The following is a 12,327-nucleotide window of genomic DNA, read 5'->3' as shown; positions in this document are numbered from 1 at the left end:
TGTGTATGTTTAATTTTTTATATACTTCCTGTACTTTAAAATAACTTCCTGTGCACACAGTTATGCCCATAATCAAGAAAGAGGGAAGACATTTAGAAATGCTCTGTGTGTTTTTCATTTTTATTTTCTCTGATGGATAGTTTGCACATCAGCAAATTTTGACTGGTGCTAACTACTTAGGCCAATCACAACACACATATACGCACAGAGAGGTCACACAGGCTGTGCCAGGCTGGCCATGGCAAATTTACATCAAGTTACACAGGAGGAATTGTGGGACTGGCTCAAACACGCCACCAGATGGCTGGGACACAGTTGGATCACACTTCCTCTCCTGCTGCCTGTCAGTTGTTCTTCACTGAGATGTTGGGCCAGCGGGTGACCTCTCACTGGTACTCCCTGCAGCAGCCCTCAGTGGGTGAAGAGGATGCTGGTTGGCATCTGTTCTGGATCCCTTTCTTGACCACAGGACAGTGGCACCTGCAGCTCTCTGCAAACTGGTCCAGGCACCGGATCTGCTCTTGATCACTCACTCCTCCTCACCCCATTCCACTGTGGGTTGGACATGACAAATTGAGAAAGAGCCTGGAGCCTGGCAGATACACACCTGATATGAACTATGCCCAGATACAGAATGGGAGGGAGCAGGAGGCATAAACCCAACACCATACACAAGCTCAGCCTTCACAGACAGGCCAGTGTCTCTAGGAAAATGATTACAATGGACCCTAAGAGATGGGTGGACTATGTGGAACCCTCCAGGCTACAGTCACTGGGAGAGGACAAACAGGGAACAGGACTTCTATCTGACAGCAAAGCTGGGAGGGTGGATAGGTAATGGGTCCAACATGGTGCTAGATTATTGAAGTTCACAGCCATCCACACCCGGGGGTCATGCCCCTTTCCCAGTTTGTTCACGTGGTAGGTTAATGAGGGTTTACTGTTTTAAGGGTAGTTGGATAACTGACGAGACAGACTCCTGGGTTGGGCATGCTCTGGGAGGGCCATGCGACAGTGAGGGGCTCTCTATTGCTACACTCTGCACAGCAGTGGCTGGGCCCACCTGCCATGCCCATGGCCCGTGATAGCAGTCATGGGCTTGCCTTCAACCCCTTCTGCCTTGGAAATCTCTTAGACCCCTGTAAAATGGGGGCTATGAGGACAAGAGGGTGGAAGGGATGGTCCCCATGGTTCTGGGGCACCCCACGTAGGGGTTACATGATGCTACACTGGGTGGCCCCACAGCAATCCTTGATGAGTGCCAGGCCTGTCTTGGCCACTGTTGGCTTGCTAGGTGGGGGATCTGCCTTCTTCTCTGCCCGGGAGCCTGCAGGAATGGAAAAGCAGAGGGAAAGAGAGAAAGGTAAGGAGAAGATATCCCTGACCACTGGCAGTCCAACCCAAACCCAACCCATGACCAGGCCTTAGTATGGAGAATGGCTATGCATTCTATGTTCAACATTCATAGACTTTCTTATCACTCATTCCTCGGGTTCCAAGTGCATCTTGAGTCTACCTCCTAGTCAGTCCCTCTCATCATGTTAGCTTCCAGGCCTAGTGCAGGGTAAATGGGAAATTCTGTTCAACGCACTTTAACTCAAGGGTTCACATCTTTCAGTTTAGGAAAATGCTCATGTTATCTTTTCAGAATGCTCTCCTGGTCATCCTCCATTTTATCCCCTCAGAATGCCTATTAGATGTAAATTAATTTTGTCATTATGTCCTCTCTCTTTGTAGAAGCTATAGTACTTTCCTCTTTGTTCTGTATCCTGAGTAATTTCCTCAGGACTGCCTTCCATTTTGTGAAGCATGCTTTCAACTGTGTCTTCTTATTCAATCCTTTTAAGGTTTTTCTTCCACAGCAGTTTTATTAATGAGGCTAATGTTTTTGCAAGTCTATTTACATTTTTCATAGCATTGTTCTATTTCATCTTGGGTTTTGTTTCTTGTCTCTTTAATAACTTTAATATACTTAGTGCACTATCTCTTCAAGATCATTTTCTTTTTAAATCTTTTTTTTTAATTTTGTAATTTATGGTGTGCACACAGATGATTCAGGAGTACATGAGTGTCAAGGACAGAGGACAACCTCTCCTTTCACATTTACATGGGTGCTGAAGGTCAAACTCAGGCTATCAGGCTTCTGTAACAAGCCTTAATCTACTGAGCCATCTTGATGTCTTCTTTTTTTTTTAAATTCATACTTTTTAAATATTTATTTATTTATTTATTTATTATGTATACAATATTCTTTCTGTGTGTATGCCTGAAGGCCAGAAGAGGGCATCAGACCTCATTACAGATGGTTGTGAGCCACCATGTGGTTGCTGGGAATTGAACTCAGGACCTTTGGAAGAGCAGGCAATGCTTTTAACCGCTGAGCCATCTCTCCAGCCCTTGATGTCTTCTTCTATCAGGTTCTTGGGAAGTCATTTTCTTTGTTGCATCTGCTTTTCCTATCATGGTGATTCAATTTTTCATGGGTTTAAAAAATTTACTGTCAGGTAATGTTCCTGGTGGTTGTTACCTAAGGAAGACTGTGTGAAAGATGAGTGCATCCTCTGTGAGAAGTTCTACAAGTTCAGTTTGTTGTGCCACCTGTTACTGACCTGTGGAAACAGAATTGTCAACTGTGGGGAATACAGGAAGGCTCCCTTGTATTGGTCACTAAAACCACAAGGCAGATGGCCTTGACTAAAGTCATTTTCCTCACAGATAAAATATCTATTTGATATTTTATCAAACATGAAATATAAAGACCCCACCTAATAGCATGGTGAGGGTGAGAGGGCAAATACATGCACCTTCTAGGTAGGAACATGACAGAGAGAGAGAGAGAGAGAGAGAGAGAGAGAGAGAGAGAGAGAGAGAGAGAGAGAGAGAGAGAGAGAGAGATTCTTTCCATAAGTTTTGTTCCTCTAAAGAATCCTGCCTAATGTAAGGAAGAGTCTGGCATTACCTTGGGGTTGTCAAGCTGTGGTTTTCAGGTCTGGACCTTGGAGAGGGCGTGTTTATTAGAGTATGAATTTTCAAATTGATTGGACTGAAAAAATATATTTAGTAAAGCCTAAGTCTGGGTGTGTCTGTGGTGGTATTCCAGAGAAGATTAGAATTGAGGCTCTGGCCAATCAGTGGTGTCATTCCTCGAAGGCTTCTTAATGTGATAGGATCACTAAGGTGGAAGAAGGTAGAGGGGAGAGGAGCTGGGTTACTGGGATGAGCCTTTGGGGGTACACTTTATTCTGGCACCTTCCTATGGCCTTTTCTCTCTGATTCCTAGACAGGTCAGCTGTTGTTCTCCATCATGGTGGCTGACACCTCTGAAACCAGGAGTTCAAATAAGCCTTTACTCCTTCAAGTTGTTCTTACAGGTCCAGTACCCAAAGGCAATGTGCTCGTGTACACGTACATGAGCTGTGGGAAGAGAGAGACGGGTCTAACAGGTCTGTGTCCCTGAGGCTGAGTTCTTGTTCTTTCTCCAACAACTCCTTCCTGTTTTCCGCAATTTAATAAGGTATGTGCTTTTTTTTGAGCTAGGTTCTCAATATGTAGCCCTAGCTGGTCTGGAACTCTTAATGTATGTAGACCAGGCTGGCCTTGAATTAACATGGATCCCCTTGTCCTTGCTTTCTGAGTGCTGGGATTAAAGATGTGTACCACCAATATCCAAGGATATCCACTTCTTTGTGTTTTTATTTTTGCTTTTTGGCTTTTTAAGACAGGGTTTCACTGTATAACAGCTCTGGCTGTCCTGGAACTAGTTCTGTAGATCAAGATGGCCTCAAACTCACAGAGATCCACCTGCCTCTGCCTCCCAAGTGCTGGGATTAAAGGGATACACCACCATCTCCTGGCAGAATATCCACTTCTTACAACTGAAAGAGACCTCATTAATGTAGCAGTTAGAAATATCTGCCAAACATTCAAAATAGAAAAGACATTGACACCAGGAGCCATGATCACTTTAACATCTGGTGGACAGGAGGTATTTCCAAACTTGTCATTAAAAACTCTTTCTGCTTAGGGTATCTCATAAAGCTAATAATTATTCTGAGAATTGTGTCTCTGGCTCTTCCAGATTCCAGCCCTAATAGCAGCTGGAACTCCCGAAGGCCATAGTTGCCATCTTATTCTTAATGAAACACATCAGATTGGAACTATGGAAGGACAGCCGTTGCAGGACCAGCTGCTTACACTTGGGGACAATGACAGCATAAGGCTCCTGGAACCAAAACTACAAAGACAATTGTAGCAAGGAGCGCGTCAGGGCACGGACCTTGGAGACTGCATGAGCTGCAGACCCCCCCCCCCCATTAGCCTGACCGTACCTGTTTCCATCCCATGCTTAAGATGTGTGTCTTATAAAGTGTGTTTTATGCCCCTACCCTCACTTGTTTAAAATCTCTGTCATAGGAAAGGGGGACCATGCAGGCACTCACTAGCTGAAGATTTGGTTACTTTGTCTAGAGGTTTTAACTTGATCCTCAGGAAATCAGCCATTTCCTTGTCTTCTTCCTGTTCCCTGGGAAGATGGACATGGAAAAGAGAAGAGGGAAATAAAGTCAGCATGGAAAATGCCAATGGTGGCCAGAAAGAGGCCAAGCATGAGCTTGGGGAGTGATGTGTAACATTATTGTGTAACATGTACATATGGCGTGTGACTCTGTGTTAGGTGAGCCTATCTCTAATGAAGACACACACTACTGTATAGATGCTGACCTCAAGACAGAAAGAACATGTTCCTTGCTGGGGTTCAGTGAACTGGGAAGCATCCCCGTGCCTTCAAGCTACCCCAGACTCCTACAAGGTTCTAGGCCCGTCTCAGAGAGAAAGTCACCTTCGCCTTCAAGGCTGCCAAGAATAAAATGGGTTTTGTGTAGCCCAGCTGACTCTGCCAAAGTTCTCAGAGGACACATGATGAAGTAGCCCCCTACATGGAGAGAGACTCCGAAGGCTTTGTTCTGGGACAAAAATTCCCAAGCCACACAGCTGCACCCAGACCTAGCATCCTGGTTGTACAGCTCTAGAGCCAGGGGGGCTCCAAGCCGAGATTGGCAGGTACAGGACAGGAAGCAGCATGAGGGGGGAAAAGGGAAAGCAGAGCACAAAGCTGGGAACTTGGGGGAAGCTGTCCATTTTGACAGAAGTTTAGATGTAGCCAGACGATGTGTAGGGCACTTTGTCCTCCAACATATGATGGAATATCTCCCTGCCCACCTGCCTAGACTTTGAGGGATGAAATGGTGTTTCTCTTGAATATGAAATAGGTTCTGAGGTCAGAAAGGTTTGGTGTCTGGGGAGCAACGGCAGAGGCCAAGCCTGTTAGGTAAGGCCATAGGTCCCAGGAGCAGACAATGGGTTTGCTGGGTGGTGCAGGGAGCAGAGGCTTGGGATCTGAGGGCCTAGGACCCACCTTAACCGTTCCACCTCAGCATCATCCACCAGGAAGTCTCTCTTCTGCACCAGTCTGTGAATCTTCTGGATTAGCTCATCCTCTCTCTGCTTCTGCAGCTTGGTCTTTTCTTTTTCTGGGAGGAAGAAAACAGTGGGGCAGCTATGATGATGCTTGCTTGCAATCCCAGCACTCGAGGCTGAAGCAGGAGAGTGCTGAGTTTGAAGTTAGCCTGGGACAACATGTGAGATCCTGTCTCAAGACACAACAAAACAGGCAGTGAGTGTAAGCAGTGGAAGCCCTGAGTCTGAGGGAATAGGATTGGACCTGGGACTCTGCTGCTTTGTTCACTGATGAGCAAAGCCATGAAGATCCAGCCAGTAAGCAGAATTCCTCCATGGCTTCTGCATCAGCTCCTGCCTCCAGGTTCTTGCCCTGTTTGAGTTTCTGTTCTGATTTCTTTTGGTGATGAACAATGATATAGAAGTATAAGCTAAGTAAACTCTTCACCCCCGCCCCCCAGCATCTTTGCTCATGGTGTTTCATCACAGCACAGGAATCCTAACTAGGACAGGCGTTGTTCCCCAGGTTCTGTCTAACATTTTTGGTTTGTTTGCTTTTGGGGCGAGGGGGTGTGATGTGGGATTCCCCTCTGTATGCTGTGAATATGTTTTATTACCATTGGTTAATAAAGAAGCTGTTCTGGGCCTATGGCAGTGCAGAATAGATCAAGGTGGGAATTCCAAGCAGAGATAGAGGAGAAAAGAAAGCAGAGTCAAAGAGATGCCATGTAGCTGCTGAAGGAGAAATATGTCTGCCCTGGAACCTTACCAGTAAACCACGAGCCTTGTGGTAAAATGCAAAATAATAGGAATGGATTAATTTAAGATGTAAGAGCTAGCTAATAAGAAGCCAGAGCTAATAGGCCAAGCAATGATACAATTAATATGGTTTCTGTGTTGTTATTTAGGTCTGGGTGGCTGAGAAATGAATGCACAGTCTCTGTCTATAGGGGGTGCTGTTGGTTTTAGAGACAAGGTCCTGGTTGTCCTGGAACTCATGAGTAGATGAAGATGGCCTCAAACCCACAGAAATCTACCTGCCTCTGCCTCCCGAGTGCTGGGATTAAAGGCATGTGCCACCATGCCTGGTTTTGTTTGTGTTTTTTTTTTTTAATGTGTATGTGTGTGTTCCTGAGGATATGTGTGTGCACCATGTGCCTGAAGGTATCTGTGGAGGCCAGACATGCAGGTCAGTCACCTTTAAAATGGGCAAATTCTTTAATGGGCCCAGAACTATGCTTATAGTCATGCTAAGTACAAATGTAATTCATTTACAGTCACAAATTTTATTTAGCTTCCTGTATATATTTTCAAGATTAAGCCTAAAGCAAGTAACTAAAAACAAGTAAAGGTTTGTTTAACTCGGGTATACTTAATAGATAATGGTCCTCAAACTTTTCTCAGATCTGCTGAATTTGGTGTTTAGTGTTTAATGGAAAAAGCTTCCCATGGTAGAAAAAAAATGCCAGCTCCTATCAGCAAGGTTTCCAAAGAATATGGGACACAGATGATTCCACCTGACTGTGGTAATGCTAACCACTGGGCAAAGAACAGCCACATTCCTCTGCCAGAGCCCTGCCCAAACTGTAGACACTTCTGGATTGACTGCCCTACTCTGCCTCGTTTCAAGTTCCTCGTCTACAGGAAAATTCCTCAGACCTTCTGGCTGAGGCTGCCTGTGCAGCAGCTGGAGATGTGCGGTCCTGTGTGACTGACAGCCCTGTGCAGCCGCTGGAGATGTGTGGTCCTGTGTGACTGACAGCCCTGTGCAGCCGCTGGAGATGTGTGGTCCTGTGTGACTGACAGCCAAAGACCAAGACCTCTGCCTCCTAATGAAGTCATCAAGATCACTGTCTAGGTAGTGGGTAAGTCTCTCTCGTTTTAATTGCTACATAGACCATTTGGATTATACTTCCTCCTGCTATAATTCATTCTTTTCGGCTCTCTGATGGTGTTGATGGCTAACTATAGCTTTGTCAGTTTGGCAGTGGCAAGTACCAGCTCCTCTCTGCATGGCTGTATTTGCCTGGTCAGTTTATTTCCTTTGTAAAATCTGGCCTCACTTTTCTAGAGCCACTAGGTTTCCTGCTAAGAAAGACAGACACAGAAACAGTTTCCCTTGGTGACTGACTTCACTCTGAAAGAGATAAATTTACAAAACAGATTTCAACATAATCTTTACTAGTCTTTTATTTAAAGGAACTTGCTTTGCAATGACTACTCTGAGTAATCAATCACTTGTGTCTCCTGGTAATTGATTAAATGGAAAAAGAAAAGTTTTGATGTTTATTTAAGTGGTGTGTGGGGGTCTAAGAAAGTAATTTTGTTTGTTTGTTTGTTTGGTTGGTTGGTTTTTCAAGACAGGGTTTCTCTGTGTAGCTATGACTATTTTGGAACTTGCTTTGTAGATCAGGTTGGCCTTGAACTCACATAGATCCATCTGCTTCTGCCTCCCAAATGCTGGAACTAAAGTTGTGCACCACCACCATCTGGCTTGAAGAAGGTTATCTTACGGTGTGTAAACGTGAGTTGTAAAGGAAGTGATTTAAGATATGTAAAAAATGAGAAATGTTTCAGTTTTTTCTCTTATTCTGCTGTTGTTATATTAAGACTTCAAAAGTTCAGAGTTTTAACAATAACCAATGGAGTTCTTATAAGAACTATCCTTAGTAAAGCACTGACTAAAGTTCTCATTGTGTTGAAAACATCTCTGTCTAATCTATGTCTTCAACCATCTGGACAGAGGAAAAAGTGTTCATGCTTTCAATCCAGAATTATTTTTTGGGTTCTCAAGCTTTTTCTATGACTCAAAAGTGTGAGTCAACTGCTTTTTCTACAATGTGAATTTTAGAACAGATTACTAACAGTAATAATACTAACATAGCTAAAACTGTTACCTCTTTTTATAAAATTAAAAAATTCCTCTAAGTTTCAGGAAGTCATAAGACTTGGATCTACCTGTCACAGGTCAAACAGACTCCAGATAAGTACTCTGTTAATCAACAGCTCAGGTTCCCCCACTTGCCTATTCCTGAGGATGGGATCTCTCTCTCTCTCTCTCTCTCTCTCTCTCTCTCTCTCTCTCTCTCTCTCTCTCTCTCTCGACTTCCCCCAGCTCCAATTACCAGGAACACAGGTCTGGAAATTTTAAATGTACATCTAAGATAAAAATTTCCCTTGCTGGGCAGTGGTGGCACACATATTTAATCCTAGCACTTGGGAGGCAGACAACCTGGTCTGTGAAGTGAATTCCAGGACAGCCGGAACATAGAGAAACCCTGTCTTGGAAAAAAAAAATTCCCCTAAACTCCTTAACTTTCCCTTCAGTTCCTAGTCTATATCTATCCCAACAGATTTCCAATGAACTGCTCCAAAGCTGCCTGTAATGGGTCAGCACCAGTGTTCCTTGCCACCTATATCCAGATGGGTCCAAAGCAGCCTGCACTTCACTAGTCCCCGGTGATCTCACAGAACCTGAGCAACAAGCAAAACAGATATCCCTCAGCCTACACTCCTCTCTCCCTTCCCATCCTTTGACATATTCCAGCCCTCCCGGACCCACAACAATGCCTTAATTTCAGCAGGAAGTAGTTACAGAAGAGATTGTCACCTCTTATCATCAACAAAAGGCTGGAATGGTAGGTTTCCAAGACACTCAGGACAAATGGCTGACTGAGGTATCTGTTAGCATTAAAGCAGATGCTGGCTGCCAGGTTCTTCCAGCATCACAAGTTGCGGAGTCCTGGCTCCTCCCAGCACTTCTCACCTCCACCCCTCCCCTAAACCTCTCCAGCCCATGGGTTTTGCTTCTCTTCCTCCAGTTTCTCCTTTTCTATATAACTCGGCCATTTTGGCTTTGCCTGCTCTCTTGGCTCCTTTAGTTCCTGTGGGCTCTCTTGGTCCTCTTGACCCCTCTCTCCTCTCTTTTTTCTTCTTCTCTTGCTCTTCCCCTATCTCGAGATCCTCCTCTCATGGCCTGATCTATTCTGCTGACCATGTTCAGCCTGGACTCTTCCAGATGCCTCTGGGTGTTCTCTCCCTCATATATACAACAAAAACCTTCTCTCAAATATACCTTGGAACAGTTGTGTCCTTATTTTCATTCACTTTGCATAAGAAGTCCACCTCATATGTTGTACCACATACTCTGGTCCTTAATGCTCCTACATGCTTGCTTCTACTTTTTATTTCCTCAGCTAGGACCACCATCTATCCTACCTAAACTGGTTTCCCTGGCCCATAGCTTCTGTCTCACCTTCACTGCTGGGTGGTCTACTTGCCCTCTCTGTCCAGCTGGGTGTATTCCTTGACTACTTTGAGCATCCAGTGTTTTGCTATAGATTGTCACAGAGTTCTTGTAAGTTGCTTGTTTGGTTAGTTTGAAATAGGCAGCCCTCATACTCATGATACTTATGCAGCAGCTTTTCTAAGTCCTGACATTATTATTATTTAAATATGACCCTGAATATCCTCTTATATATATTAAATCACTTCCAGACTGCCTGTAATATGGGACATGTACAGATAGTCAGTAAGCAGTCGTTATATGCACCAGCCATGCCAACCAGTTCCAAGTTTTAGGAGAATAAATCAAGTAAAACACTTGCCAAGGTCAAGTTCTTGAAGCTGAAGCTGTGTCTATTAATAATCCTCCCTTAGCACTGCCAAACTCCTACACATGCTGTCAGAGACATGAACTGAGACAGATGCATGATCCAGTCAACAGCTGTGACGTTAGTCTTAGAATCAACTGAAAGCAGAGCTGCCTAAACAACCACGAGGGGTTCTCTTAATCAGGTTACTGGAAGGGGCAAGACTGACATCAAATGTGGTTGGCACCTTCTCATTACAGCACAGATAAAAGTTGCGAGAAAGAAAACTTTGGTTTTTGCCTATTATTTATCAGTGTTTGTGAAGGCATCTACCTGCTTCCTGCTGCTGTGGCTGTTACATTCCTTTGCAGATCTCAGAACCAGATTCTTTGACAACGACTGACTCTACAGTAATCTGCCAGGCTTCAGGGACATATTGGGACCACTGAAGCAAGACTGAGCAGCAACTGGCCTCTCAGCCTCTCCAGTGTGCAGAGACCAGAGAATATCACGTAAGCAAACCTAATTTAAAAATCCCCTTTAGGGCTGGAGAGATGGCTCAGAGGTTAAGAGCACTGACTGTTCTTCCAGAGGTCCTGAGTTCAATTCCCAGCAACCACATGGTGGCTCACAACCATCTGCGATGAGATCTGGCGCCCTCTTCTGGCCTGCAAGTATACATGCAAGCAGAACACTGTATATGTAATAAATAAATAAATCTTTTTTTTAAAAAATCCCCTTTAAATACATATTCAACCTATGGGCTCTGTTCCTCCAGAGAATCCTGACTAATATAACAAGCATTTGACTGGTTATTTTTTTGAGAAGCAGAAGGCCCATGGGGCACCTAACCCAGAGTGTTTTGGGGAGGTAAGTCATTTAGGAGGACAAGGGATCAGATAATCAACATTGTTGACAACTGATGTAGATTTGACCCCATTATGAAGCCCATGGCCGCTCCACTCTCCCCGTTTCCACATATTAGAAACATGGCAGTGATGCGTCTGAGCCAAAGTGTACATTCACCTCGGGGATAATTCGACTTGAGCAGCTTTATCGTATTTTTGAAGTGCTGAGGTTCAGAACCTGGTCCCTGCACATACTAGGAAAGTAATCTGCCATTGAACTGTTCCTCTTAGTCCCTCAGGAGATTGATGTTAGGTATATGACTCTTCCACATTCAGAGAAAGAAAAATTGAGTCTTGGGGGGGGGGGGAAGTGGCTTGCTTAAGGTCAAAGGTGGCCCTGTCTGACATAAACTAATGCTTACCTTGTTTGTTTGAGGTGTGGTCTCAGTCAGTAGCCCAGCCTGGTTTTGAATGAGTGGGCCATCTTCCTGCCTCCTGCCTCCCGCCTCCCAAGTGCTTAGATTATGGGTGTGTTTAAATCATGGAGCCGCCACTAGGAAAAGAGACAACAACCTCACTCCTCCCAATCCCATGAATACAGAGGGCAGGTGAGGAGCCCTGGGCAGTGGCTAAGAAAGGGTGCAGTCACTCACTTTACCTGGGATAGCGACCAAGTTCTGCAACTCCTGCTTCAGGTCCATGATGTCCTTGCAGAGCTGAATGTCATCCATCCTGTGGGGGAGGGGGCACCACAGGAGATGTTACTTCAGAAAACACACCTCGGCATCATCCTGGTTTGAACCCAGGAGGCTGGTGAGAGTGGTGCCCCTTCCAAGGGCTATGCCGACTGCTTAACTTGGTTGAAGGAGGCCTGGGTGATCAGTGACCAGCCTGTTTCTGGGTAAGTCTGGGTAGTCACCGCTTTTTTCCTTGCTGTGACAAAGTACCTCCCAAGAATTAACTTAGGGGGAGGGGATGGTTATTTAGGACAATAGTTCTGGGGACTACAGTCTACCATTGGAAGGAAGGCAGGGGACCAGATGGCTCTGTAGCCACATGAGTCTGGAAGCTCCTTTTATACAGTCCAGGCCAGGAAACAGAGCACTTGGATAGGAATCTGGCATGTAGAACCCTCTGCCCCCACAGCTAGCCAGACCCCACATCCTTGAAATCGTAGAACCTTCCACAACAGTGCCACCAGTGTTTGGCCAGAAGCGTGACCCCCAGCCCCTTGTTTTTGTATAGTGTATTTATCTCTCACTACCGTGAGACCTCTGGCTTCTTCCTGCTAAGGTCTTTAACACGTGTAACGATTATACCCACCAGTGACTGATCACAAATGTCTGTGTTTTTCACCCCACTCCTAGCATCCAAGATCCCAGGATCAGGGTAGGGATCCCAGGCTTTAATCTACATCTCTTGATGCCAGAGGC

General features: G+C 45.0%; 1 protein-coding gene across 2 annotated transcripts in view; it reads right to left on the bottom strand.

The window, feature by feature from the left end:
- Positions 1-102: 102 nt before the first annotated feature.
- Bmerb1 (bMERB domain containing 1) overlaps positions 103-12,327 on the bottom strand; it is a 72,670-nt gene continuing 60,445 nt past the window's right edge. The window contains exons 4-7 of one of the 2 annotated variants that reach the window (XM_050125766.1): positions 11,553-11,626; positions 5,414-5,528; positions 4,440-4,522; positions 103-1,327 (exon numbers count right to left, since the gene is read on the bottom strand). In XM_050125766.1, the coding sequence (XP_049981723.1) occupies positions 1,215-1,327; positions 4,440-4,522; positions 5,414-5,528; positions 11,553-11,626 (385 nt within the window). In that variant the 3' untranslated portion in view covers positions 103-1,214. The remainder of the gene's footprint in view (positions 1,328-4,439; positions 4,523-5,413; positions 5,529-11,552; positions 11,627-12,327) is intronic. The other variant, XM_050125768.1, reaches the window with a different exon arrangement.

Source organism: Alexandromys fortis, unplaced genomic scaffold (assembly GCF_014885135.2).
Source record: "Alexandromys fortis isolate MF-2015 unplaced genomic scaffold, M_Fortis_MF-2015_v1.1 scaffold_238, whole genome shotgun sequence".
In the NCBI taxonomy this organism is placed as follows: Eukaryota; Metazoa; Chordata; class Mammalia; order Rodentia; family Cricetidae; genus Alexandromys; species Alexandromys fortis.
This window is presented reverse-complemented; position numbering and strand designations above follow the sequence as displayed.